This window comes from Cucumis melo, chromosome 6 (assembly GCF_025177605.1).
Source record: "Cucumis melo cultivar AY chromosome 6, USDA_Cmelo_AY_1.0, whole genome shotgun sequence".
Lineage (NCBI taxonomy): Eukaryota > Viridiplantae > Streptophyta > Magnoliopsida > Cucurbitales > Cucurbitaceae > Cucumis > Cucumis melo.
In genome coordinates, this window is record NC_066862.1 from 8607046 (window position 1) to 8634173 (window position 27128).

The window sequence follows — 27128 nt, forward strand, 5'->3', positions numbered from 1 at the left end:
GCTGAGTTTCATAGCATTCTACTATAGTTTCAGAAAGTAGAGCAATAACAACTTACCCTTTGTAAGGTTTGTTTCATTACTTTTCCCTGCCACTAATGCCACACTTCAGATAATTCATAGAAATATGCTAAGAAAATAATCTGCAATATTCAAGAACTATGCTCAAAGTACATACAAAAGAAGTGCTTTTACAAATAAAGACTTCAAGAATGAAGAGAAGATAACACCATTGAAACAGCATGCAGAGAGCCAGATACTACGACAAGGCTTTGCTGTCCTTTCGTTCTTTGCTTAAGAATCTCAGCAGCAATTTTTATGGCGTGTAATAACGAGGTTTCAGTAGTCAATACCGGTCTGTTTTCGAGTTTGCTTGTGAAGGAAACTTCTGCATCTTTAGTTTCTAAAGAAATAGGGATCCCCAATTCAATGGATGCTTGGATCCAGCAGTCTCTTAGAAAAGCAGCTGACGTTGTCCTTGATTTGCCTCCACCAATGTGGGCTTCAGTTAAGACAACGCACTCTAATTTTCCACCTGAAAGTCAATTAACTGCCGACTGTCAGCATTTTATTGCTACATCTCACTGTCACATCATCAAAGTAGACAGATACGAACAAAATTACATGACATCGCATAACATATAAAAAATTAAACAAAATCTCTCGAAAAAGTTATTGCTTTGTTTAAATTGCAATCATTTCTAAGATTTGATGGACCATAATCAAAAGACTTTAGAGAATAAGCAGCAGGGTTGCCTGGAGGGCTTCAATACTTCCAAATTAAAAGCTTATCAATGATATCATTTTCCTAAATTATTGATTGATTTTGCTTCTCAGGATATTTGTATTAATTTGGGTGCTCAGTAAGCTCACTTTATGTATATTTTCTCTTTGCTTTTTTATTTCTCCCTTGGGAAAGTTTATTCGTTACTTTTCATTACTTCAACTAAAGGTTTCATTTTGTATTTAGAAAATGGAGAGCAAAGGTAGAAGAGGAAGCATGTGATTTGATGGAGTCCACACCTCATTTTCAGTCTCCTATTTGATAAATAAGGAAGATAAAGTTTTCTCTGTTTTCGTTTGTTAAGCTTCTTTTAACTAAAATTTGAAACCTCGACTAATATTTAAGAACTAAAATGAAAATTTCTAGAACCTATCATAAATTCACTAGACAAAAATGTCGCTACCAGTTTTAGTTTATTCACTCTTTAAACATATTTTCTCTTACCAACTTCTGTTAAACACACTTTGTTCCAGTCATCTATTTCAATCTGTGCACACTTAAGCTAATCTATCTCTGCAGACATTCTCATATGATTCAAAAGAAACATGGTTATAAGAACCAGATGTGGCCTATATAATCCAAAAGTTCCAAGAATATCGAAGAATTTACAGTCAAGAAGAAACTTCTGTGCTGAAGAAAATATGAGACCAACTCTTAGCAGAGGAGAAGGCTAACCTTGAAGGAATTCTCTGGCAAAATCAACGTGATTCTTATCACTAGCCATTGCAATCACAAGAGCCAATCGAGCCTCAGGGAAAGCCATTTGAATGGTATCCACTAATGCTTTAGCAGAGTCTTTGGTATGTGCTGTGAAAAAATTAAAGAACCAATTAGAAATGCAGTCTAAAAGAATGCAAGACATAGCACCAATATCCAGAACAACATAACTCAAATATATATATATATCAGTTGATGCAGGTCGAAAACACTAAGTTGATCTACAATATTCTGCAAACCTTCAAGCGTCAGGCATCAGCAGACCAACTATAAACATTTACCAATAACAGTGAAAAGAGAGCCCATGAACTGAACATCAAACTGCCAAAAATCTTTAAGTACAATACGATAGAGAAGACGCAGCATGAGCACAATGATCAGGTTCCAACAGACCAAATTGTCATGAGCACAATGGAAATATGAATGCACCTCCATCCAGCAATATTGTTGCTCCAGGTAGTCCAAGAACCTCAGCTTCCTTGGCTGCTAAGAAATGACTCCTACCAATAAGGAATGTTTGCTCTAGTCCACTCCTGATAGATGCATCCGAAATTCTCCAACCTGAATTATTTCTCATTAGGGAGATATTAAAAGTATTCAGTGAAATAAACTACAATCTATCTTGCATCATTATCATCTTTTTTTAAGACTTTAGTACATTTGTCTCTAAAGCATCCTGTCTGCACAGGTCTCACATGCAAAGGGCACAAACTGTTCAGAAACTTCAAAAAGAAAGTGTAGATGCACCTTAAGTAAACGTGTCATGGAAATACATTACGCATCACATATTTATTCTCTAAATGAAAGTACGGATATCAAATCAAATATACAAAATGATATTTATACCTAGATTGCGGAGAGTAAGAATAACACAAGTTGCAGTGGCTGCATTCTGAAGTTGATGACGTCCAAGCATGCGGAGGTTGACATCCAATAACTCGACGAACTGCATTGAAAAAGAGATTAAAGAACTCTTGCTTGAAGTTCAAGGAGTGAAATTATATTTGTTTAAGAATACATGAGCTAGCCATACTTCATTGTCTATTTGAATTACTATGTCGCAGCATTGGCAAAGTCCTCCATTGAGCATGTTTACACCTTTTATGGTACTTCTGTTTCCAGGATCTGAGACTGCTATTACAGGTGAAGACATGGACAATGCTTTATCGCGAAGAATGTACTCAATTCTTGGAAGGAATGAACCACCCAGAATTGTCTGACATTAAATTCAGGAGCCTTTTAGGAATAAATTTCAGAACGAAAAAGAGAATGAATCAGGAGAATATTATCACAATAGTGGTTGAAGAATAAACTTCTCTCACACATAGACACAGACAAACAAACACATAGACTAACATCAACAACTTTAGGAGAGAAAATTCAATCACGTTAGGGGACATTTTCTTCTACGTCATTTACTGCAATAGACCAATTTGATACCTTCCCATATGACAATATAATTTGACAAACAGATTTCAATTTAGTTTTCTTGTGTGGTGCTTGAAGTTCATTATGACAAAAACTTCAGTTCAGTCTTTCAACCACAATTATGATTTCAAACAATAATTACAGCCATTCAGAAAACATTTCTCTGATCTTATGCAAGTTCGGGCTGACTTTAGTCAACTCTTCACTTCTTGTAGGTTATTTCAACTCATTAGAAAAGAAAAACTAACTATTGCGTGGATAATGAATATCAAAAGCTTGACAAAGTCAAACAGCATCAAAATTACATCATGAAAACAACCTAACTGGACAACCACGTTTAATTATTCCAGCCTTTGCCATTGCAATGCTTTCCAAAGAGCCACCCAGGGCAGCCATGTGTTCCTCTCCAATCGAAGTTATGACTGCAGCAGCAAGTCCAGAGCTGCAAATTATGTTTGTCGCATCCCGTGCACCACCAAGTCCAGCCTGTTTCCGTTAAAATAAGAACATACTGTCAATGGCTTACAAGTTTTTGCTGGAGAAACAAACAAAAATACTTGTCAAGGAAAAAAATTAGTTAAAAGAAAGTGAACCTCAATGACTGCAACATCAACATTCTCTTGAGCAAAGAGCGAGAATGCCATAGCAGTAAGGACCTGGGAGAATTTCATCAGCTCGTCTAAAAGATTAAAGAAAACATCAATGACTGAATTGGTCCAATGAACTTTTAAGAGTTCAAAGGTTTATCATTGACATGAAAAATTTATATCTTTCTAGATGAAACCAAAAGAAAAAAGAAAAAGATGCAGGATATATTATTAAAGATCACATGACACACAAATTTACAAAGTGAAAACTTAGACATGGAACATCATTTTGCTTAATAAAATCATGTAGAAGAATCAGAAGCAGCAAATAAGCCATTTGAGTTCCTAGAGAATTTTCAATCACAACAACAGAAGCCCGAATTAATACCTCAAAGTGACTTATACGTCCATGTTCAAGCTCTACTGACTGATCAAAAACCTCTTTATTCCTTTTGAAAAGAGAATTTAGTGCCTTCCCAGAGACCATCTCTCCAGATCTTCCAAGTGAAATACGTTCCCTTAAAGTTTCAATATGAGGACTACGCATGAAGAAATTCACAATCACGAAGTTAAACCTTCTCAAATCAATCCCGAGTAAGACTATACAGAAAATTTGATAATTATTGCAAAAGGGCTGTACCTAGTATAACAACCAACTGAGTATCCCTCTGCTCGTAAAATGTTCGAAAGGAATGCCGCAATCGACCCTTTTCCCTTCGTTCCAGCAATGTGAATTGCCTAAAATTGTCCTACCATTAGTCAATATAACCTTACATTTCTCATATGAAATTTTCAAACATAGGTAATATCATTTCCCATGAGATGAGTATTAGTATGAATAAAAGATTAAAAATCTACCGACTTTTTTTAGGCTTTTTAAGTCTAATTTAACTCAGTTGAGCTACAGATGAATTGTGTCAGTCCAAAACTGCAAGATTTAGTAAAGACTAAGAAAACTAAGAGGCAAGGCAACCTTAAACTTGGATTGTGGATTACCCAGTCGCTCCATCAGCCTTCTCATCCTTCCCAGGTCAAACCCATCATCAGAATCAGTGCCTGCACCTCTGGGCACACCCAATTTCTCGTAGTTCTTCAGGGAATCTAAATATTCCATGAATTCAGTCATGTGTTGATCTTCTGAGTGAGTGGCGAAGCATTGTTTGGACCCATTTCGGGAACTGATAGAAGGGCATTCACCAATGAAATGATTTAGGAGAAGGCTTCCGAGAATCTGTGGGCGACAGTGGTGATGATATTTGAAGACATTCATTCTGAAATGGGCATTGTTTTTCTGGGGGAAAAGAAATGAAGGAGATGGGATTTGCTCTCGAAGAATGGGTGATAGAGCGAAGTATCATTAAAATGAATCCTTATTCAGCTAACATGAGCTTAGCATAAAAGAGTGGCTAGTGATCAAAAATTTTATCGTGCTAATTTTCAAAAATTAAAAATTAAGGGGTCGTTTCGGGAAGGGTTGGTTTATAGGGGTTAGGATTATGTAATCCAACCTCGTTTGGGGAAAGGTTATGTAACCCTAATTTTAGCCTCTTAACCCTTCTCAAACCTTCTTCAACACTCCTTAACCCTTCTTCAACTTTTACTCAATCCTTCTTAGGAAATTGCCAAAAATAGGTTAAAAAAGGAGGGTTAAATGACTTTTGGAATAACTTTTCAAAATGAGGAGTTTTAGGATAATTTATGTGTAAATGTACAAAAAAATGCCCTTCATTAAATTTCTCTCTCTCTTTCCTTTCTCTCTTCCAACGTTCACTTTCCCTTCTCTTCCGCGTAGAACACCTGAAGTAAAAAAAAAAAATCTCCTTTTGTTGGCTTTTGAAATTTCTCGCTCTGCTCTTCGAAGATACTCCAACTGTTTGTCGGTCATTCAGTGCATTTCGTCGCTTCTCCTTTTCGAACCATTCAATCAACTTTAAGCGTTTTCTCTTATTTTAGTGAGTTTTATCTCTAACCCGTTTTCAATTTATTTGCTGTAAATGTTTGGTTTAGGTATTTGTTGTGAGTTTCATTCGTCTGGTTTAGGCTTTTTTGGAATCGACTTATTTGCTGGAAATTAGTTTAGTCAAAGTTTGGTTTAGATTCTTAGAAAGTTAAATGGGTAGTGAAATGAATTGAAGTTAAATATAGTTGGCATTTTGCTCCTTTTTCTTTGGATCCCTTCTTTAACTCTGAATTTGTTTCTTTTTGTTCAGGCTTCAATTATGACATCGACATCGACCGACGAACCCTTGTACAAGATTAATCCTTCCTATCATTTTTATGCCCTAGTAAGTAGTTTGTCTCATTTAGAAAAAGATAACACATAATATTAAGGTCAAACTCAAACCCGATCAATTAGCCTTATTTAGGAAAACAAAGTTTGGGCACTTTTTGGACCTAGATATTGTCTTTAATGGGCCACTCATCCACTACTTATTGTTAAGGGAGGTGGAAGATAAAGGAAAGGATTATATAAGTTTCTTACTAGGGGGCGTTGTCTGTACTTTCGGTAGGAGAGAGTTTAACATCATAACGGGTCTATGGGGTCCTAAAGAGGAGTCTATTCAGTTGGTTGGGAATAGTAGATTATTGGAGAAATTTTCAAAGACAAGGAGTGTATTTATGTAAGCGACTTAGAGGATATATTTTTGGAATACAAGGGTGATGACGATGATATTGTGAAATTAGCTTTAGTCTATTTTATAGAGCTATCTTTGTCAGGAAAAGATAGGCGAACCAAAGTCGACATTGGTTTTTTCAAGATTGCTGATGATTGGAATACATTTAATAATTATGATTGGGGCGGGATTGTTTTTGGACACATGCTAAATGCCTTGAAAAGAGCCTTGGACAAGCAATATGCCAAGGGAAAGAAGAAATCAACTAAGACAAAAAGAAAATTACTATCAATGGATTTCTACATGCATTACAGGTATGTGACTTCTTACTTCTTACTTTAAAACTTATGCATATATTTAAAATTAAATGATCGTTTAAGTGTCTTGAAAAGAGCCTTGGACAAGCAATATGCCAAGGGAAAGAAGAAATCAACTAAGACAAAAAAAAAATATACTATCAATGAATTTCTGCATGCATTATAGGTATGTGACTTCTTACTTCTTACTTCAAAACTTATGCATACATTTAAAATTAAATGATCGTTTAGTTATTTTTGTTCAGGTATGTTACTGGCATGAGACAGTAGCACGGAAATACTTGTCGCTAGGTACAGCCATCCTGAAAATATAGCTAATCGACAAGTAATAAATTTAACAATCTAAAGAATATAAGTTTAAACGAATCTGAAATCCTAAACGCTTGACAATAAGAATTTAAGAACGGAACGATAGTTTTTCAAGACAGAAGTCGAAACATTTGAAATATAAAGAAAGGAAAAGTGTAACGTTATAGTAGGAAAAGTTCAGGAAAATACCTTTTGACGCTGAAGAAAAAAATGGACTGAGACAAAAATGGTCTGAGAGAAAAATGGACTGAGTGATCAGTGCGGTTGTGTATTGCGAGGTGACGAAAAACGAAGAAGGCGGAACATATATATTGGTTGTTTTTACCAAAGGGGCAATATTGTAAATTTTCGGTTGTGTTTCGTTATTTTAAACGATCGTTTAGTTATGTTAAACGATCGTTTAGTTACATTAAACGATCGTTTAGTTACGTTAAACGATCATTTAGTTTTTTATAACCGATCGTTTAGTTGTTTTCAAACGATCGTTTGGTTGTTTTCAAACGATCATTTGGTTGTTTTAAACGATCGTTTGGTTGTTTTTAAACGATCGTGTAATTATTTCAAAACGATCTTTTAAATATGTATATACGATCATGAAAGCAGCTGTGTAGCAAATAATTAAAAAATATATAAATTAAAGAATTACAAACTAAACGAACAGTCGTGTGAAATATAAAAACGATCATTTAATAAAATTAAACGACCGTTTTGTTATTTTAAACGATCGTTTAGTTATTTTAAACGATCGTTTAGTTGTTTTTAAACGATCGTGAAATCAATTTTTTGTGTTCCTAAATGAATAATCCAGTTGTTATTTTCGTCTTCTTCATCTATCTGGAAGCACATAAAGTAAGAATGTTGGGACACATCATTAAGAAAAAACATTCATTAATTAGTATAATAATTAGTACATTGGTAGAGAAATTTCTAATCTTGTATGCTCGACTTCTCGGTATATGAAATTGGATTCGTACACGTTAATCTATTGTGACCTATTTGTTTACATCGACTACACTTATGCAATTTTGGAGCTTCACCAATACTTGAAATCCTCTTTTTCTTTGATCGACCAACTCTTTTAACTACTTTCGGAGGTAAAACAGTCATACGTATGTAGTCTTCGCTTGTCTTCCAATCTGACTGATTCCCAACTAGGTAGATGACCTCTGCATATGCAACCAACAAACATTCATTAGTGTAATAATTAGCACATAAACTATAAACATTTATATTGCAATCCCGTGCTGCAGCAATGGCATGTGAGCATGGTAGTTGCTCAGCTTGAAACTCCTTGCAAGTGCATTCTTGAGTCTGAAGATTTACGACCTCCTCCTTATCTAAATCTTTGACATGAAATTGGTAACAGTCAATTGGGTTGACCTTCATTGTCAAAGTTTGTTCTTGTTTCTTTTGAATAACTAACTCTGCCCATTTGGTCAATGTAGACGTCACTTTAATGCCTTCTTCTCAACGCTTCCAAAACCAATGTTGTAGCAAAGCTCGAACATGTTCAAGGAATAAAGCAATAGACAAATCTCTAGGTTCTTTCAGTATAGAATTCATGGACTCTGCTATATTTGTTGTCATCATGTTATATCGTCTTCCTGGGCAGTGAACACGAGACCACCATGCTATTCCAACATCATTTAAGTATTTTTCTGAACCATTAGGAAATGCAAGAAGATGTCTCCACGCTTCTAGAAATGTTGATTCACGATATGTTCTCGATGTATTGTAAAACAAAGTAGAAACCATATCATTCTTATATTTATCATGCAAATTTTGAGTCGAATGTTGGACACAAAAGCCGTGGAATGCAGAGGGGAAAACTGATGAAATACCCTTGGAGAAGCATGTTTTTCGATCTGTTACGAAGCCTAGGTTAGGCACCTCCCCTATTGCACCTTTCAATTTTTCTAAGAACCACTATATTGAGTCATCTGTTTCTCTATCAACTACTCCAAAGGCTAGAGGATAAATCTGGTTGTTACCATCTAAGCAAACGGTCACTATCAACTGACCCCGATATTTGTTCTTAAGAAATGTTTCATCCATGATTATGACCGATCTAATGCAATTTAAGAATCCTCTGACACATGGACCAATAACCATAAAAAGATATTTAAAGAAACGATCATCTTCGAGTTCCATGTGAAATATTGTACCTGGATTTGTAAATTTGAGTGCTTCACCATATCTACGCAAAAGATTATATGACTCTTCAGGAGACCCTAGCACTCGTTCATATGCATTTTCTCTGGCACGCCATGCTTTTTCATAACTCATATTTATGTCATAGTCTTGCCTCATGTCTTCTATGATATCACGTGGTTTGTATAGGCGACTGGCTCCCTTGAATTTGGACTTTATTAGTTCTCCAACAACCCAAGATTTTGCTTTCCTATGGTCACGATTCAAAAACTCAAGAGAACATGAATGAACTTTGACATACTTTTTAATCTTGAATATATTTGAATCCTTCAGTCTAACCGCTCGCAATCTCCAACCACACTTGTTGTCGATGTATTTACAAAAAGAACCTCTTTTATAAACTTTTTTACTACAAACTGAAAAGAAAATTTCATTGCAACACACTTAATCTCATTGACAAATCTCTCTTGCAAAAAAATATTTGTCCTACATCCAACTCCTCACTTTTAGAGCTTTCTTCGAACCAACCACTTCCTTTGAGAAGCTGTAGTCAACTTTACCTTTTCCTTTGCAATCTTTTGTAGGAGCATCTCTTTGTTGTGGGATGTCAAACAATTCATTGTTCATCTCAACTGACTCCCATGTAAAAGTATCATCTTTTGAATGATATGACTCGTATGATTTCTATATAGCCGAATTGGTCTCTATCATGTTTCACACAAGCCAACCTGAAGTTCACTAATATCAACTTCATTGCCATGTAATGTATCCATTCCAATTGAAGGATGAGAGTTTAAATTTTGAACTTGGTTGCTCCTAGATACTGAATTGTAATCTTTGTTTAACAATTTCTTGCTTTGATTGTTTGTAGGCTCAAATGATAGGTATAGGGGGACCTCCAATGGATTTTCACTAAGAATATAAAACTTCAAATCACAGTCATTGCTTAACTCAAATGGAGGAGCTTCCTTTTCCCTTTTTATCTCATATATACATCTTATCTTTATGTCGAACTTTGTAGGGTCAACTTCTGCAAGGTCATATAATTCATCATGTAAATCTTTGTGTGTTATTTCTTTACTGACAACAATGCCTTTTAACACTTCTCCTTCATATTTTCTTCGTCCCTCATCCCATGCACTACCGTAACGCACTAAAATCCGAACATGTGTCATCCTTAAACTACTTTAGGTTTTTTAGTTCCTGCAAAAATTGATTTGAACTTAAGAACCTACGAGATATGTGCGAGATGTTTGCAAGATGCAAAGAAATAACAAAAATAACTGCGATATGTGTGCGAGATACGTGCGAGATAAAGCATGAGTGCCTAAGAGACTTACTAAACATGTAAAGAATAGCTCTAAATGGATTAGGAGGTGTACCAATTTGATTTTGAAATAAATAGTAAAAGTTTGGAACGTGCGAGATAAAGCATGATGGCCTAAGAGACTTACTAAACATGCAAAGAATAGCTCTAAATGGATTAGGAGGTGTACCAATTTGATTTTGAAATAAATAGTGAAAGTTTGGAACGTGTGAGATAAAACATGAGGGCCAAATATATTTACTAAACATGCAAAGAATCGCTCTAAATGGATTAGGAGGTGTACCAATTTCATTTTGAAATAAATAGTGAAAGTTTGGAATGTGCCAGATGCGTGCAAGATACATGCGAGATAAAGAAAAAAAAACCTCTATTCCTTCTATTCCTATTGCTTACTCCTCCTCTATTTGATCCAACTAAATCCTCTAGTTCAATTCATTTTTCACTACCCATTCAACTTTCTAAGAACCTAAACCAAACTTTGACTAAACTAATTTACAGTAAATAAGTCCATTCCAAAACCCAGACATTTGCGAATGAAACTAGCAACAAATACCCTAACCAAACATTTACAGCAAATAAATTGAAAATGGGTTAGAGATGAAACTCACCGAAATAAAAGAAAACGCTCGAAGTTGATTGAATGGTTCGAAGAGAAGCGACGAAATGCACTGGATGACCGACGAAGGGCGAGCGACGAATGACCAGAGTAGCTTCAGGTGTTCTACGCGAAAGAGAAGGGAAAGGGAACTCTACGCGAAAGAGAAGAGAAATCGATCGTGGAGAGAAGGGAAAGCGAACGTGGAAGAGGGAAAGGAAAAGAGAAAGAGAAATTTAATGAAGGGCATTTTTGTCCATTCACACCTAAATTGTCCTAAAACTCTTTATTTTGAAAAGTTATCCCAAAAGTCATTTAACCCTCCTTTTTTAACCTATTTTTGGCAATTTCCCATCCTTCTTCAACACTTCTCAACCTTTATTCAACTTTTCCTGAACTCTTCTTCAACTCTTCCTTAATTCATTTTTTTCTCATTTATAATTTTTATATTTATGAGTTTTGTTAATTTTAATATTTTTATTTTAAAATCATAACTTATTTTTAAGTTATGAAATTTGGTACAATTACATTATTAAAATTTTAATATCAATCTCAACCTCAGTTTATTTTGTTAATTAGCTTAAATATCTAAGGAATGTCAATTCAATAAAAAAAATGGTAACATTTTAACAAACTACCATAAATTTATTACAACAATTAAAAAATTATAAGAACTATTTGATTAAATTAACAATTGGTGGTAATTTCAACGATCTTATTATTTAGAGGCGGTTTGTTTATATTTTTCATAATGTTATTTTGGTTATTAAATTAAGCTTGGTTAAATTAACATAACAAATATTTTGTTATAGAGGCAGTAGGATCATGAATTTTTTACCCAATAATTGTTGCAAAATGATTGAAATAAATATTTTGAAAGTATATAAATCACCGTTAAAAAAATAAAAATTTAATTTAATATTTTAAAAGTAGACTAAAATAAATTGAAGAGAAACCTAAAACTAGATTTATTGTAATTTTCACTAGAAAACAAAACTATAGTTGGTAAAAGCGTTGATTGTTATTTTTCGTTTCCAATACTTCGTATTTCCAATTGTTATTTGCATTTATTTATATGTTTATGGGTTGCGTGCGTGTCATATTCATAAAAATCAATTTATTGAAACATAACGTATACTTAAAAAATGTTGAAAATGAACATTGTAGTTAAATAAATTAAGACAAATTGTTTTACGAAAATTAGGACGATTTGGTAAATTAAATATACGAAATTCGTGTATTGGATTTAGAATATGAATTTTAAAAACAAAAAAATTATTCGCACGTAACGATTACTTGGAAAATGTTAAAAATGAACGTCGTATTTACATACATTAAGGCAAATTGTTCTACGAAAACTATGACAATTTGGTAAGTTAATATATGAAATTTGTGTATTGGATTTATAATATGAATTAAATATATATATATATGTATATATATATATATAACAAATTTCATAACACTCAAACACATCTTATTATAATACTATCATAACCCTACCCACATAACACTTCTCTCAAACATATCTTATCACAACATTATCATAACACTTCCTTCATAACCATTCTCCCAAACACATTTTATTATAACACTTCCTCCATAATCATTCTCCCAAACACATTTTATCATAATCCTAGGTTTATCATAACTCTAACCCCCATAACCCAACCCTTCCCCCAAACGACATCTAAATCTTTAAGACCTATTTGACCCAAAAAGTAAAATAGAGTAGTATACTCCGCGTTTGGTTATTCAAACCCCTTCACTCCCCGATGCTCCTTCTTGGAATCTCCTAATCTTCCTTTCTTCTTCTCTCTCCATTAGTTCTTTTTTCCTTTCTCTCTATTTTTTTCTTTTACATTTTTCTTTTGCACTTTTAAATTTGTTAATTGAAAACTCTAAAAATTTATTTTTCATCATCGAAAACTCTTTTTTTCTATTAGATTAATTATAATAAGAAAGCTTATTGCAAAAAGAATAGATTAAAATTACTATTTTATTATTATTAAATTATTCAATTGAATTTAATATTTTTACTGAAGTCATTTTAATTTAAACCTAAAATCTACATACTAACCTTTGAGTTACTATCAATCTTATCCAAATATTTTAACATTAATTAATAAAGGTTTTGATTTCTAACTAAATTATAGAAAATTATCTTGGAATTTATTGTTTTTTATAAAAGCCAATGCTATTGTAGTTTATTTCAAAAATATTTTTGAAGTTACATTACTACTCGTTAAACTTTTTTAAAGTTGACACTAGTATATGGTAAAAAGGGAAAAGATGCTTAGTATGTAGGTTTTTGTACTAATTTTTTGTGATAAAATTATAAACAAAGATGCTTAGATAAATCTCAAGATGCATTCATTTTTATGTATCTCGTTTTTCATTACACACGAAAAATGAATTAAGACCATATTTATTTGGGAGGAAACGTAATCTAGCGGAATCTTTTTTTTAAATAATGTATTTTTGAAAAGTAATTTCAAAATAGGGTAGAAAGAAAAATATTGACAAAAATAAAGTAATTTGGGCGAAGTCGTATATCCCGTACACGACTTTGTTTGGAAATCGTAGACGGGTCTACGACTTCAATGAAATGGCACGTGGACCCCACATCTTTTCTTTTTTTCATTATTTTATATATATATATATATATATATATATATATATATATATATATATATATTAAATATTCAAATCTATAAATTACAAATTTCCAAAAATATATTTCCAAATTCTAATTTCAAATTTTCAAAAATATCTTTCCTTATTAAATATCTTTCCAAATTTCAAATTCCAATCTCCAATTTTTTTTAAAAAAAGATATATATTAACAAAAGGGAACTTTTCAGGAAGGTAGCAAAACACCAAACTATGTAAGACCCGGGTAACAAAGCCTCTAAAATTAGCAATTTTTTAAATATTTCATATTTGCCCTTCCATTTTTCTTCTCCTCTTCGCTTTGATTTCTTTCATCGTCTTCCTCCTCGCTGCGATTTCTTTTGTCGTCTTTCTTTCTTTTCTCTTTTCTTTTTTCCACTGTGATTTCTTTCAATCATCTTTCTTCTTTTTTTTTTTTTGTTGCGATTTCTTTCCATCGTCTTTCTTCTTTTCCTCTTCGTTTTATACGTCGTTTAATCTTTCCATCGTCTTTCTTCTTTTTTTTCCTCTGCGATTTCTTTCCATCGTCTTTCTTCTTTTCTTCTTCTTCTTTTTTACGTCATTTAAATTTGGGTAACCAAATCTAAATTATCGTGTACAAAAAATAACAAAATCTAAAAGATCGTGTATAAAGAATCTTGAAAAAAATCATTTAGATTGGAGTAGCCAAATGTAAACGATCGTGTAAAAAAAAGTAAAAAAAAAAAAAAACAAATCATGTTTAGATAAATTTAAACGATCACGTACCAAAATAATTAAAAAAATCGTTTATCCAAATCTAAACAATCGTATACTAAAGAATCTTGAAAAAATAAATGATCGTGTTGACAAATCTAAACGATCGTATAAAAAAAAGTAAATGATCGCGTACAAAAAAAATTTTAAAAATCGTTTAGCCAAATCTAAACGATCGTGTACCAAAAGAAAAATAATTTGCCTACCCAAATCTAAATGATTAAATCTAAACGATCGTATAACCAAATTAAACGATATAATTAAAAATAATAATTCCCAAATTAAAAAACCAAATCTAAACGATCGTGTACCAAAAGAAAAATAATTTGCTTACCCAAATCTAAATGATCATATAACCAAATTAAACGATATAATTAAAAAAAATAATTTCCAAATTAAATAACCAAATCTAAACGATCGTATACCAAAATAAAAATAATTTGCCTACCCAAATCTAAATGATCAAATCTAAACGATCGTATAACCAAATTAAACGATATAATTAAAAAAAATAATTCCCAAATTAAATAACCAAATCTAAACGATCGTGTACCAAACAATAGTCAAATCTAAACGACCAAATATATTACGCTCGCATTTTATACCAAATATATTATGTGCGCGTTTTATACCAAATATATTACGCGCACGTTGTTGATGAGACATTTTTTGTATTTTACACTGTGGGTTTGTGGGTTTTTTCTGTTTTCAGAATTATTTTATACAGTGTAAATATTTTGCCGCTTTGTTCTATTTGTAAAAAGACCCATTCACAAAATATGTTATTAAAAAAACATATTAAACAAATATTTGCAATCCACCTATATTAACAAAATTATTTGTTGCTATAACTCTTTTTATTTTGATTATAAAAAAAATAGATATTTTTGAAAATTAGATATTCTTATCGTACAATAGAATTATATATTTTGATTCTAAAAAACAAAATATTCTAATTTTCATACAATAGAATTATTCTTCCCATAACTTTCTAAAAAAAATTAGATATTTTGTTAATATTAGTGGATTGCAAATATTTGTTTAATATATTTTTTAATAACATATTTTGTTAATATATATATATATATATATTAAAATAATTGGATATTAGAATTTGGAATTTGGAAAAATATTTTAGGAGATTAAAATATTGAATTTGAAAATATATTTAATAAAAAAAGATATTTTTGAAAATTAAAAATTGGAATTTGGAAAGATATTTAATAAGGGAAGATATTTTTGAAATTTGGAATTTGGAGATTTAAATATTTAATAATATATATATATATATATATATATATATATATATATATATATATATTAAATAATAAAAAAAGATGTAGGGTCCACGTGCCATCTCATTGAAGTTGTATACCTATCCACAACTTCGCCCAAACTATTTTATTTTTTGTTAATATTTTTCCTCCTACTCTATTTTTGACGTTACTTTTAAAAATACATTAGTTTTTTTTTAAAAAATTCTAATCTAGTTATCAATGGTAATTTGAAAAGTAGTATGGTCCATTTGATTATATTTGTTGCTGTGTTCTATGGTTATAATGAAATGCAAAATTACTAGCTTCATGTAAGAAAAATTGTACTTCATGTATAGTGAAAACCTCGGTTTGAAACTAAATTTATTAAATAAACATCCTAAATAACCAAATTAAAAAAAAATCAATCGAAGAAAAATGTGTATTTTTGTAGACAAAAAAAAAAGAGTGAAAAATCCGATTATAATAGTTTACATCCCTAAAACATACTATAATAGTTTGCACACCAAACGCGGGCTATAATAACACAGACTATAATATTATGCACTCGAAACACAGACTATAATAATCCTCGTACTATTATAATATCCAGACTATTATAAGTCATTTTTTGTCCCAAACAACCCCTAAAAGTAAAAAAAGTAAACTAGAGAGAAGGAAACAAAGCAAGACTAAAATTAACTTTTACCTAAGTTTATTTTGATAATGAACGTGCATAAGTTTATGTTAGTAATTGCATATAAACTTGACCTAAGTAAAGAATTTAAAAACTTAATTTTTAAAAAATTGGGACAAATTTCATTTCCTAAAAATTTAGATTATTTTCTCATAATTTCAAACATAGTCACCTAAACAAATGAGGAAATTGTTTTATGAATATTATAGTTAAATTTATTAAATGAACAACATAATTAATAAGATTGAATAAAATAACTTTAAAAACATATGTGTATTGCAAAAAAGAATTCACTTTTTATATATAATAATTTGCATCCTAAACACATGTTATAATAACCTAAACTATAATAATTTGCATCCCAAACACATACTATAATAACCCACATACTATTATAATCCTTTGATTTTAATAACCGACCCCACACCTCAAACGTCCTTCCTAGTTTCTTTTGTACCTTCTCAAACTTGGATTTAATTAGAAACATCACCTAAGCATATTTTAACTATTTATAAACCACTTACCTTTGAAATAGACAACCACAACATTCATAAGGTGACATGGAAATAAATGTTTACAATTTTAAATGTGTCAATGACTATATTTGTATCTTAAATTAAACCACACTATGATACTATCCATTTTGGGTATACACCTTCATGATAGTTGTCATTACTTATATATCCATGATCATCCGTTATCTAATCGATGTAAGACTTTGATCACATTACAGAATGCAAACAAAGTTTCACGTAAAGTTATTATGAATATATAACTGAAAATAATTATTTTCATTGGACTAACATCTTTTGAGGTAAAATCAAAATCAAAGTTGTGGAGGTTTATATCCAAAGTCTAATTTCCTTATCAATTAGTATATTATCAATCAAATTTATAGTGTGTTTGATTTAACTTTTACAAACCACCCTCATTATCTCTCTTCCACATTTCTATCATAGTTGTAGTTATAGTCGACACTACCATTTGCCACCCCCTTCGAGTACTGTTGTTGGCAATCTACTCGAACGAAAATTTTTGTTAACTTCCTCCAACAAGCACCATCAACAATTATGTTATCCACTTTTGATAACCAACTTTGGTATCCACTCCAAAGACCACCATAAAGCAACTAGACTAAGGTGATCACTTCCACTGAGCAACTCAAAAAACGACCAACCGACTTTAGCGACCAATTGCCTTAATTATCTCCAATGACTAATTCTAATGACTAACAATCATATTTCAAAAAGAAAAATTCAACAAAAAAAATATTTTTAAATTATTAGTTCATAGTATTTGATATTTACCCATTATATAAAAATACTCGTGATGGAATTGCAACCAAACGTATTGATATGTTTTTTAAAAACACAAATAGAGTATTTTAATATATTTAAATATTTTCTAAACTTTTGTTCTTAACATTAATTTTCTCCTTATTTTAAAAAACATTTTTTTCCCTTTTGGAATGGAAGAGAAGAGACCGTGTCTAATCGTATTGGAAATATCTAAGAGCATTGAGAAACGGACATTGGCTTTTCTTCTTCTCGAAGCATGGCATTGTACATAGTATGTTCTGATCGCACCCACAGCTATTTCATTACGCCATTTTTTAAACCCTCACAATCCCAATCCACATTAGCTATTTGGCCGAACCCACATTTGATTTGTACGTATACGCTTCTCTGTCTTTGCGCATTTCTCTCTATTTTCATTCTATTCTAATCTGTTTGGTTCCCCTGAAATCTCGGAAACGAGAGGACAAACAGAAAATCAAAGTAGTTTACTCCTCTTACAAACTGGGTAACCCGTAAAATTTAATCTTTTGATGTGGGGTTCTTTGGTTGTCTGAAACTTTTGCTTGTTGCTCAGGAAACAGAAAAAATGTACAAAAAAGATAAACCCTTTTTTTTCCTCCTCCTGTTTCTCCAATATTAAACTATACTACTATCAGTTTATAAGCTCTTGTATTTCGTTAAGGTTTTGATTCATTTTAATGTTCAGGTATGCCATTGGAGATGGCTTTGGTGGCCTAAATACTTGCAGTGTTATTTATTTCAGAGTTGATCCAGTTTTTTTGTGATTGTGTTGGATGTGAAGATGGATGTGGAGGAAGTTAGGCATAAAGTAGAACTAAGAGATGTATGCAAGTGCAGTGAACTGAAATTGAGGTGTGAAAAAGCTGAAAATAAGTGTGAAGAGTTAGAGTTGAAGATTCAAATAAAAAAGATTGAGTATGAATTACTTCAGGGCCAAATGAAGAAGTTGGAGTCAGAAAAATCAGTCATTGAAACAGAGCTAAAAGCTTGGATGGAGAAGAGTCATGAACGTGGACAGCAGGTTAGTTGTGGTAAAGATGGAAGAAATATTTGTTTTGAGGATGTAAAGATGGAAGTTGTGAATTTAGTTGATAATAATGAAATTAAAGAGGAGATTTTTCAGCTTCTGATTGAGAATAATGTTTTGGCTGTTGAGAAGAAGAACGCTGAAAATGAGGCTGAGCTGTGGAAAGGTAAGTTCAAACACTTGGAGATTCAGTTTTCGAAAATGGATGAAAGAAAAGGTGATGGGAAGCCAGTGCTTTGTGGGAAGTTTGAAGGGAGAATTGGATTATCAATGAGTCATGAAACTTGTGCTTCGGATGGTGTGGCCTCTAATCATTATGCTTTTAGTAAAGAAATTAGTAACATTGAAGCAGGTATTCCTTTTCTTTTATTATTGTTATTGTTTTCTCTTAATAGCACCAAGGTTGTTTGGTTTAACCTTTTTAAACTAAAAATTTGAAGTGTTGGACAAACGCTTAAGAATAGTTTATTATAGATAGTCCTATTTTTTCTAAATCAAAATAGTTTGAATAAAAATAACTTCTTTGAAAAACAATTTGTTGGAATGCCTTTCTGGAACTATGAACAACCAAGTATTGGGTCTCGCTCTATCCATTGACACAGTTAACGCACTGTTAATGAACTGCTCTATCCATTGACACAGTTAACGCATTGTTAATGAACTACGTAAGTCTTTGTGTTGATTTTCTATTGCTTTACGTTTTCTCTGGTTTCTTTATTTATAAATTCAATAACACACTTATCCAAACAGATTCTAAGACAACCGCTCAACAAGACAGTGATATGAAGGATTTGATTGTAAAATATTTAATATCTTTGATGTGTCTTCATGAAGATTTTAACCAGCGCATGTGTTAAATGATTTTCTATTGCTTTACGTTTCCTCTGGTTTCTTTATTTATAAATTCAATAACACACTTATCCAAACAGATTCTAAAACAACCACTCAACAAGACAGTGATGTGAAGGATTTGATTGTAAAATATTTAATATCTTTGATGTGTCTTCATGAAGATTTTAACCAGCGCATGTGTTAAATGAATTTCTTGTTACTTTTAACCTGATTCTTCCTAGATGACTGAATTCTAAACAACTTTTTTCCTTGTGTTTGGTGGATATACTCTAATGATAGGAACGCCTCCAAATGGCTCATCACCCAATCCTACTCTTTCTTTTGGGCAAGGAAGAAAACGTGGTACTATAGAATCTCATTTTGAGCATGGTAATCGAGTTAGAAAACAGTTGAGTTTCGAAGAAGAGAGTCCCAGCAAAAAGATGGCACCATTAACTCCAGGTGTTTCTAGACCTTTACATGGCGTCATTAACATTGATGATAGTGATGATGAAGTAATCATTGCCAAATTGCCTTCTCATACTCAAGAAAAGAGCGAGGCTTGTGTTTCAGCCCCTCAAGATTTAAGTGAATGTGTATCTATTTGTTTTGAGGAGAAAATAGACAATGGAAACAAAATAACCGAGTCTGATTGCCATACAAACAATGCGGAAAATGTAGAAGCTTTAAGTGATGATTTTATCTCTAATTCAACTCTGAAAAGGAAACGGGCTTTGAATATTTTGACCAGCGACACAGAAACTGATGACGACGATAATGTCCCAATCGGGAAACTGAAGATCAGATTTCTTCAGAAAACAAACTGTACACAAGTACTTTCGGACTTGAACAATGACCCTACTTCTACATGTGACAAAGTTGTGGTTAGTGCAATCCCTACAAGGAGGCGGTTAGTGTCATTAAGAAATTACGACGAGAAAGGAAGTGAAAAGGAAAACTCTGCAAGTCAGATTGTTGGTATCAAGAATGGCATGACGGACGCTGAAGACGAATTGGAAGATGTTGCATCAGTCGCTGGGAGTGATACTGATAGCTTTGAAGGATTTATTGTTGAGAGCTCTGATGATTCAGACGTTGGAAGCACGTCTCAGTCAGAAGATTCAGAAGATTTATCGAACGGCGGTGAAGGATACGATGAGATAATGTCTAAGCTAGGAAGGAGAAAAAAAGAGTTGAAATGGGAGTATGAGGCTGATATGCTTGCATCTTTTGGCAAGGATCCTGAATTGTGTATGAAGGCTGTGTGTGCTCTCTATAGACAGCAAACTTCTGAGGAGAAAATAAGTAAAGAAACGTTGTTTTCTAACAAGAGAGGATTCAGCAAGTTCGATGCTATCAGGTATATACGATTTCCAACTCAATGACTATGATTGTTTTCTTTCTGTTTAGTAACTTAATGCACCTAAACAATGCTTACTACCGTTTTGCTCTTTGTCATTTTGAGTTTGAGCCATTAGTACAGTCTTGCATTTTTTCTTCCATATACATTTTCTCAAAAACATGTTGCAAACAATGCACATGGAATATCTTAATCTAGTTGAAAAAAAAAATCACTTTTAGGGCTAATAATTAAATGTATAGCAACGTTTTTAATGAATTGAAAATGTAGCAAAATATATCCGTTTGATTGATAGAAACAATTAATGGTTATGCACATGTTTTCAAGCACATGTTTTCAATAAGATTGTTAGGATTCTTCTTCCTGCAAACAGAAAATCCCAACAGCACAATGTATTCAAGAAAACAGAACAAGATCTCCATAGTTTATGTATTTACTTCACGGAACATCTCAATACAATCATATTATGCAAAATAACATAAATGAAAAGTAAAAGAAAGGTAACACTCTCAGCAGATTCTAGAGATTCTAGAGGGTTGAAAAATGATCTCCCAAGAGCCTATGATCAACCTAAATTCTTCACTCTCCTTCTAACCTTACACCCTCTATCTATAGGTATTTACTAATCTTCCCCTTCCAATAATCATACTAATCTTCTACTAATAACCATAACTAAGGTTCTTACAATATGCAATCAACAAATAACCATGCAATTTCTTCTTCTCATGAATGGCAAAATCTATCGGTGATAGACTATCATTAGTACTCTTTCATTGATAGAATCCTTTTAGCAATGTTGTCTAACGTTGATAAGACAGTGAGCTGGATCTAAATTTTGCTATATTTGTAAATTCTTTTGTATTGTGCTAAATTCATTAATATTTTGACCCAGATTACTATATTTGCAATTGCCCCTATCTATCTAAAAAGTTGGACACTTGCAAGAAATTAGTGTTGTGGCATGTTTGCTGTTATAAAGTTTGTGCAAGTAGAAAAGTGAGATTACACCAAAGGTACTTGTTGATGAATTTTGTTGAGTCGCTGTAATTTCTCTAATAGGGGCACCCGTTTGGCTGAGTTTCTCACCAATGGCGATCCACAAGGTAATCTCAACAAATCTGTTAAAGAGTTGGAGGAGTACGACCCAAAGGCGATTGAGCTGTGCAGAAATTTAGCCACACATTACTCCAAGCAGTTGTTCGAGATCTATGGAAATAAAGAAGATCCTTTCTTTTTACTTGCATGACATTATGTCATTGGTTCCACTGCCAAACAAATTCATAGTCAAATGTAAGACTGAATGCCCTCCGCTTGAAGAAACTCCCAAAAAGGGTCTTTTTGCGGGAAAATAGCATAAAGCATAAAACATATAGTTATGTTGGACCTTTCTTAGGAGGAAAGCTATATTGATAGACCATAGTTGGTTGACATGACATGTAACCTGTCGATCTGATTGTAAATTTTGTGCATTCAGGGTAGTTATTTATTTTCATTGTCTTAGTCTATGTTACATGTTTGGTACCCTTGATGGTAGTTTGATTGAGTCAAATGAGGCCTGCTTTGGAGCTGATTCTAGATAGTTTTCTAAACTAAAATTTTCATGAAGAAGTAATCTGAAAAAGGGGCCTATTCGGTTACGTTTGTTATTGTTTACTTGTGTTCTGTAATTATAATGAAATGTAGGGGCTGCTGTCAAATTTATAATTAGCAAATAGAATCTGGTTGCAGAGTAAAGAGTGATTAATCTGATTGAGTTTAAAGATTACATGAGGCTACTAGCCTTTTCAAGTATTTTTGAATGATTTTCTAATCTTTGTCCACAACAACCATTATCGTTATTATTACAATAGAAGAATTATAAATTTATCACAACTACTATTATTATTACCAATTGATTCTAAATAGTAAGAGTAGGATTATGTTATTCATTCAATTACTTTGTAAATAATATAATTTTTGATTAAATGATGTTCGTAAAATACCCAAATAAATGTCAATCTAATTACGTTTAAAACCAACTTAGGTTCAATTTAGGTTCATGATCGATAGAATCTCATTATACTGATTTTGATTATAAATTTATTCAACCAAATAAATATTTTCTTTCCAATCTTGTTTTTCAACCAAATAAATATTTTCTTTCCAGAACCACTGTACAATAACATCAATCTTTTACATAGGTATTTGATTACATTTCTCAAGTATAGTTTTGAAATGAAAAGTAGAACATTTTTGTGTAATAGTTTTTTTTTGGAATGGACCCTCCATTTTTATGTTTGAATGCAGATGTCTTGGTAAATTTCTTAAAAGTATAACTGAGGTTCAATAACCAAAGGAGTTTATTTGCTAAAGCCGTAGTTTATGGTAGGATGCTAAAGGTCTTAGAAATATTGATTAAGTTAATTCAGAGACTCATAATCATTAAGAAAGAAAAGAGAATCTTTGTTGAATGAGAATGATTGGGGTTGGTAGTTAGCCCATGTGATGACAGAATGGTCTCAACAAACAGTTTGCTGATAAATTTGATAAAAACATAGTGAAATGAAGGTAGGGAATTATGTATAAAACTTTGCTTATCAATCAATCACAATATAAAGCTTCTATGAACTGGCAACAAGAATTTATTCTACAACATGAAAAAGGATCAATAGGCTGTAGCGCAGGACCCAAGGACGTGAAAGTGGAAGTGCTTGATTTCTAAGTGGATGTTTGACTTTAGCTGCATTAAGCTTGAGTTAGGTACTTCCATTTGTTCAATAGATGTTGGATTGGACAAGGAAGGGTGTAATCTATGTTTTGGGTCTTTTTAGTAGACAACATGAAAACATAAATTTGAAAAGAATAGAGTTAGTGAAAACTTTTTTATGTACTTTTATGGTGAAATTACTAAAATGACCCATTTTTATTCAACCTCTCATATATTTCTTTATCCTAATGAAATAGAAGATGGAGAGTAAGTGTGGATTGAGGTAAGATCAAATAGTGAGATCAAAAAGAGGGAGCGAGATCAAGGAGGGAGAGTGAGATCGAGAATGGAGAAGCATAGAGGAAACAAAATGGGATGAAAATAAAGTAATGTGAATTAAGGATCTAGATACGTAAGTAAGATTGAGAATTGAGAAGTCATCTCATCCACAAGACATGTATATATTTTGATTCTTTTACTAATTTCACTTGAGGATGATGTAAGCAAAATGCAAAAGAATTTTAGATTCTTTTGACTGAAGTTGGTGTAAACAACTCAACTTCAATAATAAACACCATTAAAATTTCAGGTCTATCGAATAAACTTGTTTGTTTTTTTTTTTTTGTTTTTTTTTTCATTTTTCATATTTACCAAAAAAATCTCTCTTTTATCCCTTTCCACAATGATCTTGGAAAACTAAGAGATCTTATTTTACAACTCTACAAAACTTAATCTTATTAAATCTACTCAATGATCTAAACTCTCCTTTAGACCTTAGATTTATGAAAACTAAGTTGAAAGAAGTCATCCATACAAAAATACCGATCTTTCCTCAAGTTGTGGAATAAAAAAATGTTTAGTTTAGTGAACAAACTCAAACAACATTCTCTTGTCAGTTTTGAACCTTAGAATTTCAAATTATAACACAAAAACAGAAGGGAAGCATGATTGTTTAAACACAATCATAAACAGCCAAAAGATTGGTGTAAAGGGTTCCAGCACAAAAGAAAAAAGAAGCCAAAAATAGTCAAGAAACTTTGCCAGCAAAGGATTGAGTTCCAGCACAATCAACTAACAGTCTGTCTATCCAGCACAGCAAAAGCATAAAAAATAAGGAATCTTTACAAAGAGAGAATGAAGAATCACATGGCTTTGCTTGGATTCCCAAAGCTTACGGTTCAAACATAAACAGTATTAAATCCCCAATTCCTCCATTTCCATTCTCCTCATTCATAACCTTCGCATTTCTTCTTCTTGTTCTTCTGTCTCTCTCTAGGGTTCTTCTGAGAGAGACAGAGATGGCTGTTTTGAGGGCTTCTTGTTTTGGAATCTATGCTGCTGTGCTTATTGCTGTCTTTTATGTCCTTGCTCTGTCTGTATCTTCAGCTGAACTTTCTTCTTCTCCAGCTCCAGCTCCAACTAGCGATGGTTAGTTTTCTATCTGTTCTGTTTGTTTCTCGAGAAATTCTGTGGGAAAAAGATAGAAAATCCAGAAAATGGGTTTGAAATTCAATTGGGTATCTTTGAATTGGAAATAGGGTTTGGGGAATTTGGATGGGATCCTTGTTTGAAAAAAAAAAAAAAAACAAAATTTACCACTTTTCTCCCTCAAGAAGCTGCTATTTTTTTCTGTTGATTTCTTGAGAAATTTACTTGGGGGAATGACAGGGGAATATGAGAATGGATTTGAAATTAAACTCTCATCTTCAAATTTACAAAGTTAAAGCTCCTTAAATAAAAAACGGCCTCTGCTATTTTGAAGAAAAGAGTTAATTTCAAAGGCATATTTAAGTTGCTGGAATTAAATGGGAACAGCAGAACTAACCTAAAAAAGAACAGTTTTTCTTGGTCTTTCCCAGCCAACCACTAAGATGGAATACAAAATCAGCATTTTCATCTTTCTGTCTTACCATTTTAGAACTTTGATTTTTTTACCTTAAAGAAAGAGTCTCCAAAAGTAACAATTGGGATTTGATATGTTGCAGGAACCACAATAGACCAAGGAATAGCATATGTTCTAATGCTGGTGGCTTTAGTGCTAACGTACATCATCCATTGAAAAAACAGAAGAACAATTACCTATGAGTTTCTTTATTTTCAAGTCTATGAGATGAAAGGAAAGAGGGTGTGGTTGTCTTATTCTATATATTTGCCATTTTTTTTTGAAGCTTGGCAAAGGTTTCATTTGTAGAAAGTGATCTGTTGTATTTGTATTATAATTTATTTATATATTTTTCATTCTTTTTCTTCAATGATTATTGTTTTCCTTTGTGTATTCTTATTGTCCTAAACACCCCCACCAAAAGAAATTTGCACCTCATTTACATTTCTGCAAAGCTATATGTAAAACATTTACGAAAAGAAACAAGAATTTAAGGTTTAGGATTCGAAAACTGTTATAAGAAACAAAATATTCATAGTTTATTTCTAAAAATAAGTATACTATACACATTTTAATAGTTTTTTTTTTGTATTTTTTATTTTTAAAAACATAAAAACAAAAATAAATCCCGACCCCTGAATTTTTTAAAGGCCACCGTATACATCTTTTTACTAATAAAAGAAGTAAAAAGAAAAAAAGAAATTGAAAGTTAAGAACTAGATAGAAGACATATATATCCTAATTTATGTATGTAGTATGAAAAGCAAGTTTCAAAAACTTTAGACTTATTTAGTACAATTTTATGTTGCCTCATTAAGACTAGTAAATCTATAGTTTTTTTTTCCCTTTTAAGTAATAGTAAATCTACGTTTTTGTTTGCTTAAACATAAACTTACTTGGGGTCAAAATGAAGTTAGGGAGTGATTGTCACATGCAAGTTATTAGATGGCAGCTTTTAGCAAAGCATTTTTAGCCATGGTCATAAATGGTGATATACTTCAAGGTGATATATAGTGAACAATATTTTATGTGATTATTAGGATTTCAATAACAACCTGATAATGAGTCAAAGTGAGCTTAATTCAATGATACTAGACATGTGATCTATTTTTCTAAAATTTGAAGATTTAGTCTTTCATCTACCGTCGTTGTTATACTTAAAAGAATAGATTTATCGTTTATTGCATTATGATGTGAAGAGAAACTTATAATAAACCGGGAAAAAAACACAAAATTGTCCATTTTATTCATCTTTTTAGCTGTCCCATTGTTGCAAAATATTTTCATATCCATGTTTAATACTTCTATGAATAAATAAAGAAAAAAAATACTCAACATGGACACAGAAATATTTCATAATACCCATGAATTCAGGCGTATCACAAACTAAAAAAAAGTAAAAAAAAAAAAAATCAAGATTATAAACCCTAAGATTATGGGAAAGAAAATTACACTTTAGTAGTAGAAAAGAGAAGAACATGAATGAATTAAGCATAACGGTGGGAGAAATTTTAAGTACAAATGCAAGTATGATGAACAAAAAGAGGAATATGAGTTACTACTTATACTGATTAGACATACTTTCTTTTTTGATGGTTGGATCCATAACTTTGAATTTATTACTTGAGCAATATAATATTGGATGAACAACTTTTTATAAATTTTATAAAATCGATGCGATAGAGATAAATTGTGATTATAATATCTGAAAATTTTTTATTGCATACGTATAGAAAAAAAAAAAAAAAAACAGTTGTCAACGCAACAATTAGATTCAAAGTATTAATATATATATATATATGTATATATGTATAACAATATTTTTAAAAATTTATAAA

General features: G+C 31.9%; 3 protein-coding genes and 1 long non-coding RNA gene across 6 annotated transcripts; 2 read left to right on the forward strand and 2 right to left on the reverse strand.

Annotated features, from left to right (window-relative positions):
* Positions 1-37: 37 nt before the first annotated feature.
* Positions 38-4876, reverse strand: LOC103503019 (dihydrofolate synthetase). The gene is made up of 10 exons (XM_008467166.3): positions 4487-4876; positions 4154-4251; positions 3902-4052; positions 3520-3582; positions 3251-3412; positions 2532-2714; positions 2345-2444; positions 1928-2059; positions 1457-1588; positions 38-532 (listed from the first exon to the last, which is right to left on the reverse strand). The coding sequence occupies exons 1-10, from the start codon at positions 4781-4783 to the stop codon at positions 204-206; spliced, it is 1647 nt and encodes a 548-aa protein (XP_008465388.1). The 5' UTR covers positions 4784-4876; the 3' UTR covers positions 38-203.
* Positions 4877-17677: 12801 nt separating this feature from the next.
* Positions 17678-22227, forward strand: LOC103503017 (uncharacterized). Of its 3 annotated transcripts, XM_008467165.3 has the most exons (5): positions 17683-17854; positions 18190-18525; positions 18664-18883; positions 19663-20722; positions 21782-22227. In XM_008467165.3, exons 2-5 carry the CDS (start codon positions 18286-18288, stop codon positions 21966-21968), a joined length of 1707 nt encoding a protein of 568 aa, XP_008465387.1. In that variant the 5' UTR covers positions 17683-17854; positions 18190-18285; the 3' UTR covers positions 21969-22227. The 3 variants fall into 3 exon arrangements, with proteins under 3 accessions (XP_008465383.1, XP_008465387.1, XP_008465385.1); XM_008467161.3 differs by having other exon boundaries at positions 17678-17854; positions 18190-18883; XM_008467163.3 differs by lacking the exon at positions 17683-17854 and adding an exon at positions 17862-18071 and having other exon boundaries at positions 18190-18883.
* Positions 22228-24318: 2091 nt separating this feature from the next.
* On the forward strand, positions 24319-25660 carry LOC103503022 (arabinogalactan protein 41). Its single transcript, XM_008467169.3, has 2 exons — positions 24319-24836; positions 25394-25660. Exons 1-2 carry the CDS (start codon positions 24707-24709, stop codon positions 25465-25467), a joined length of 204 nt encoding a protein of 67 aa, XP_008465391.1. The 5' UTR covers positions 24319-24706; the 3' UTR covers positions 25468-25660.
* Positions 24460-25395, reverse strand: LOC103503021 (uncharacterized). Its single transcript, XR_001764638.2, has 2 exons — positions 25005-25395; positions 24460-24875 (listed from the first exon to the last, which is right to left on the reverse strand). It is a non-coding gene; the product is annotated as an uncharacterized LOC103503021 (long non-coding RNA).
* Positions 25661-27128: the final 1468 nt, after the last annotated feature.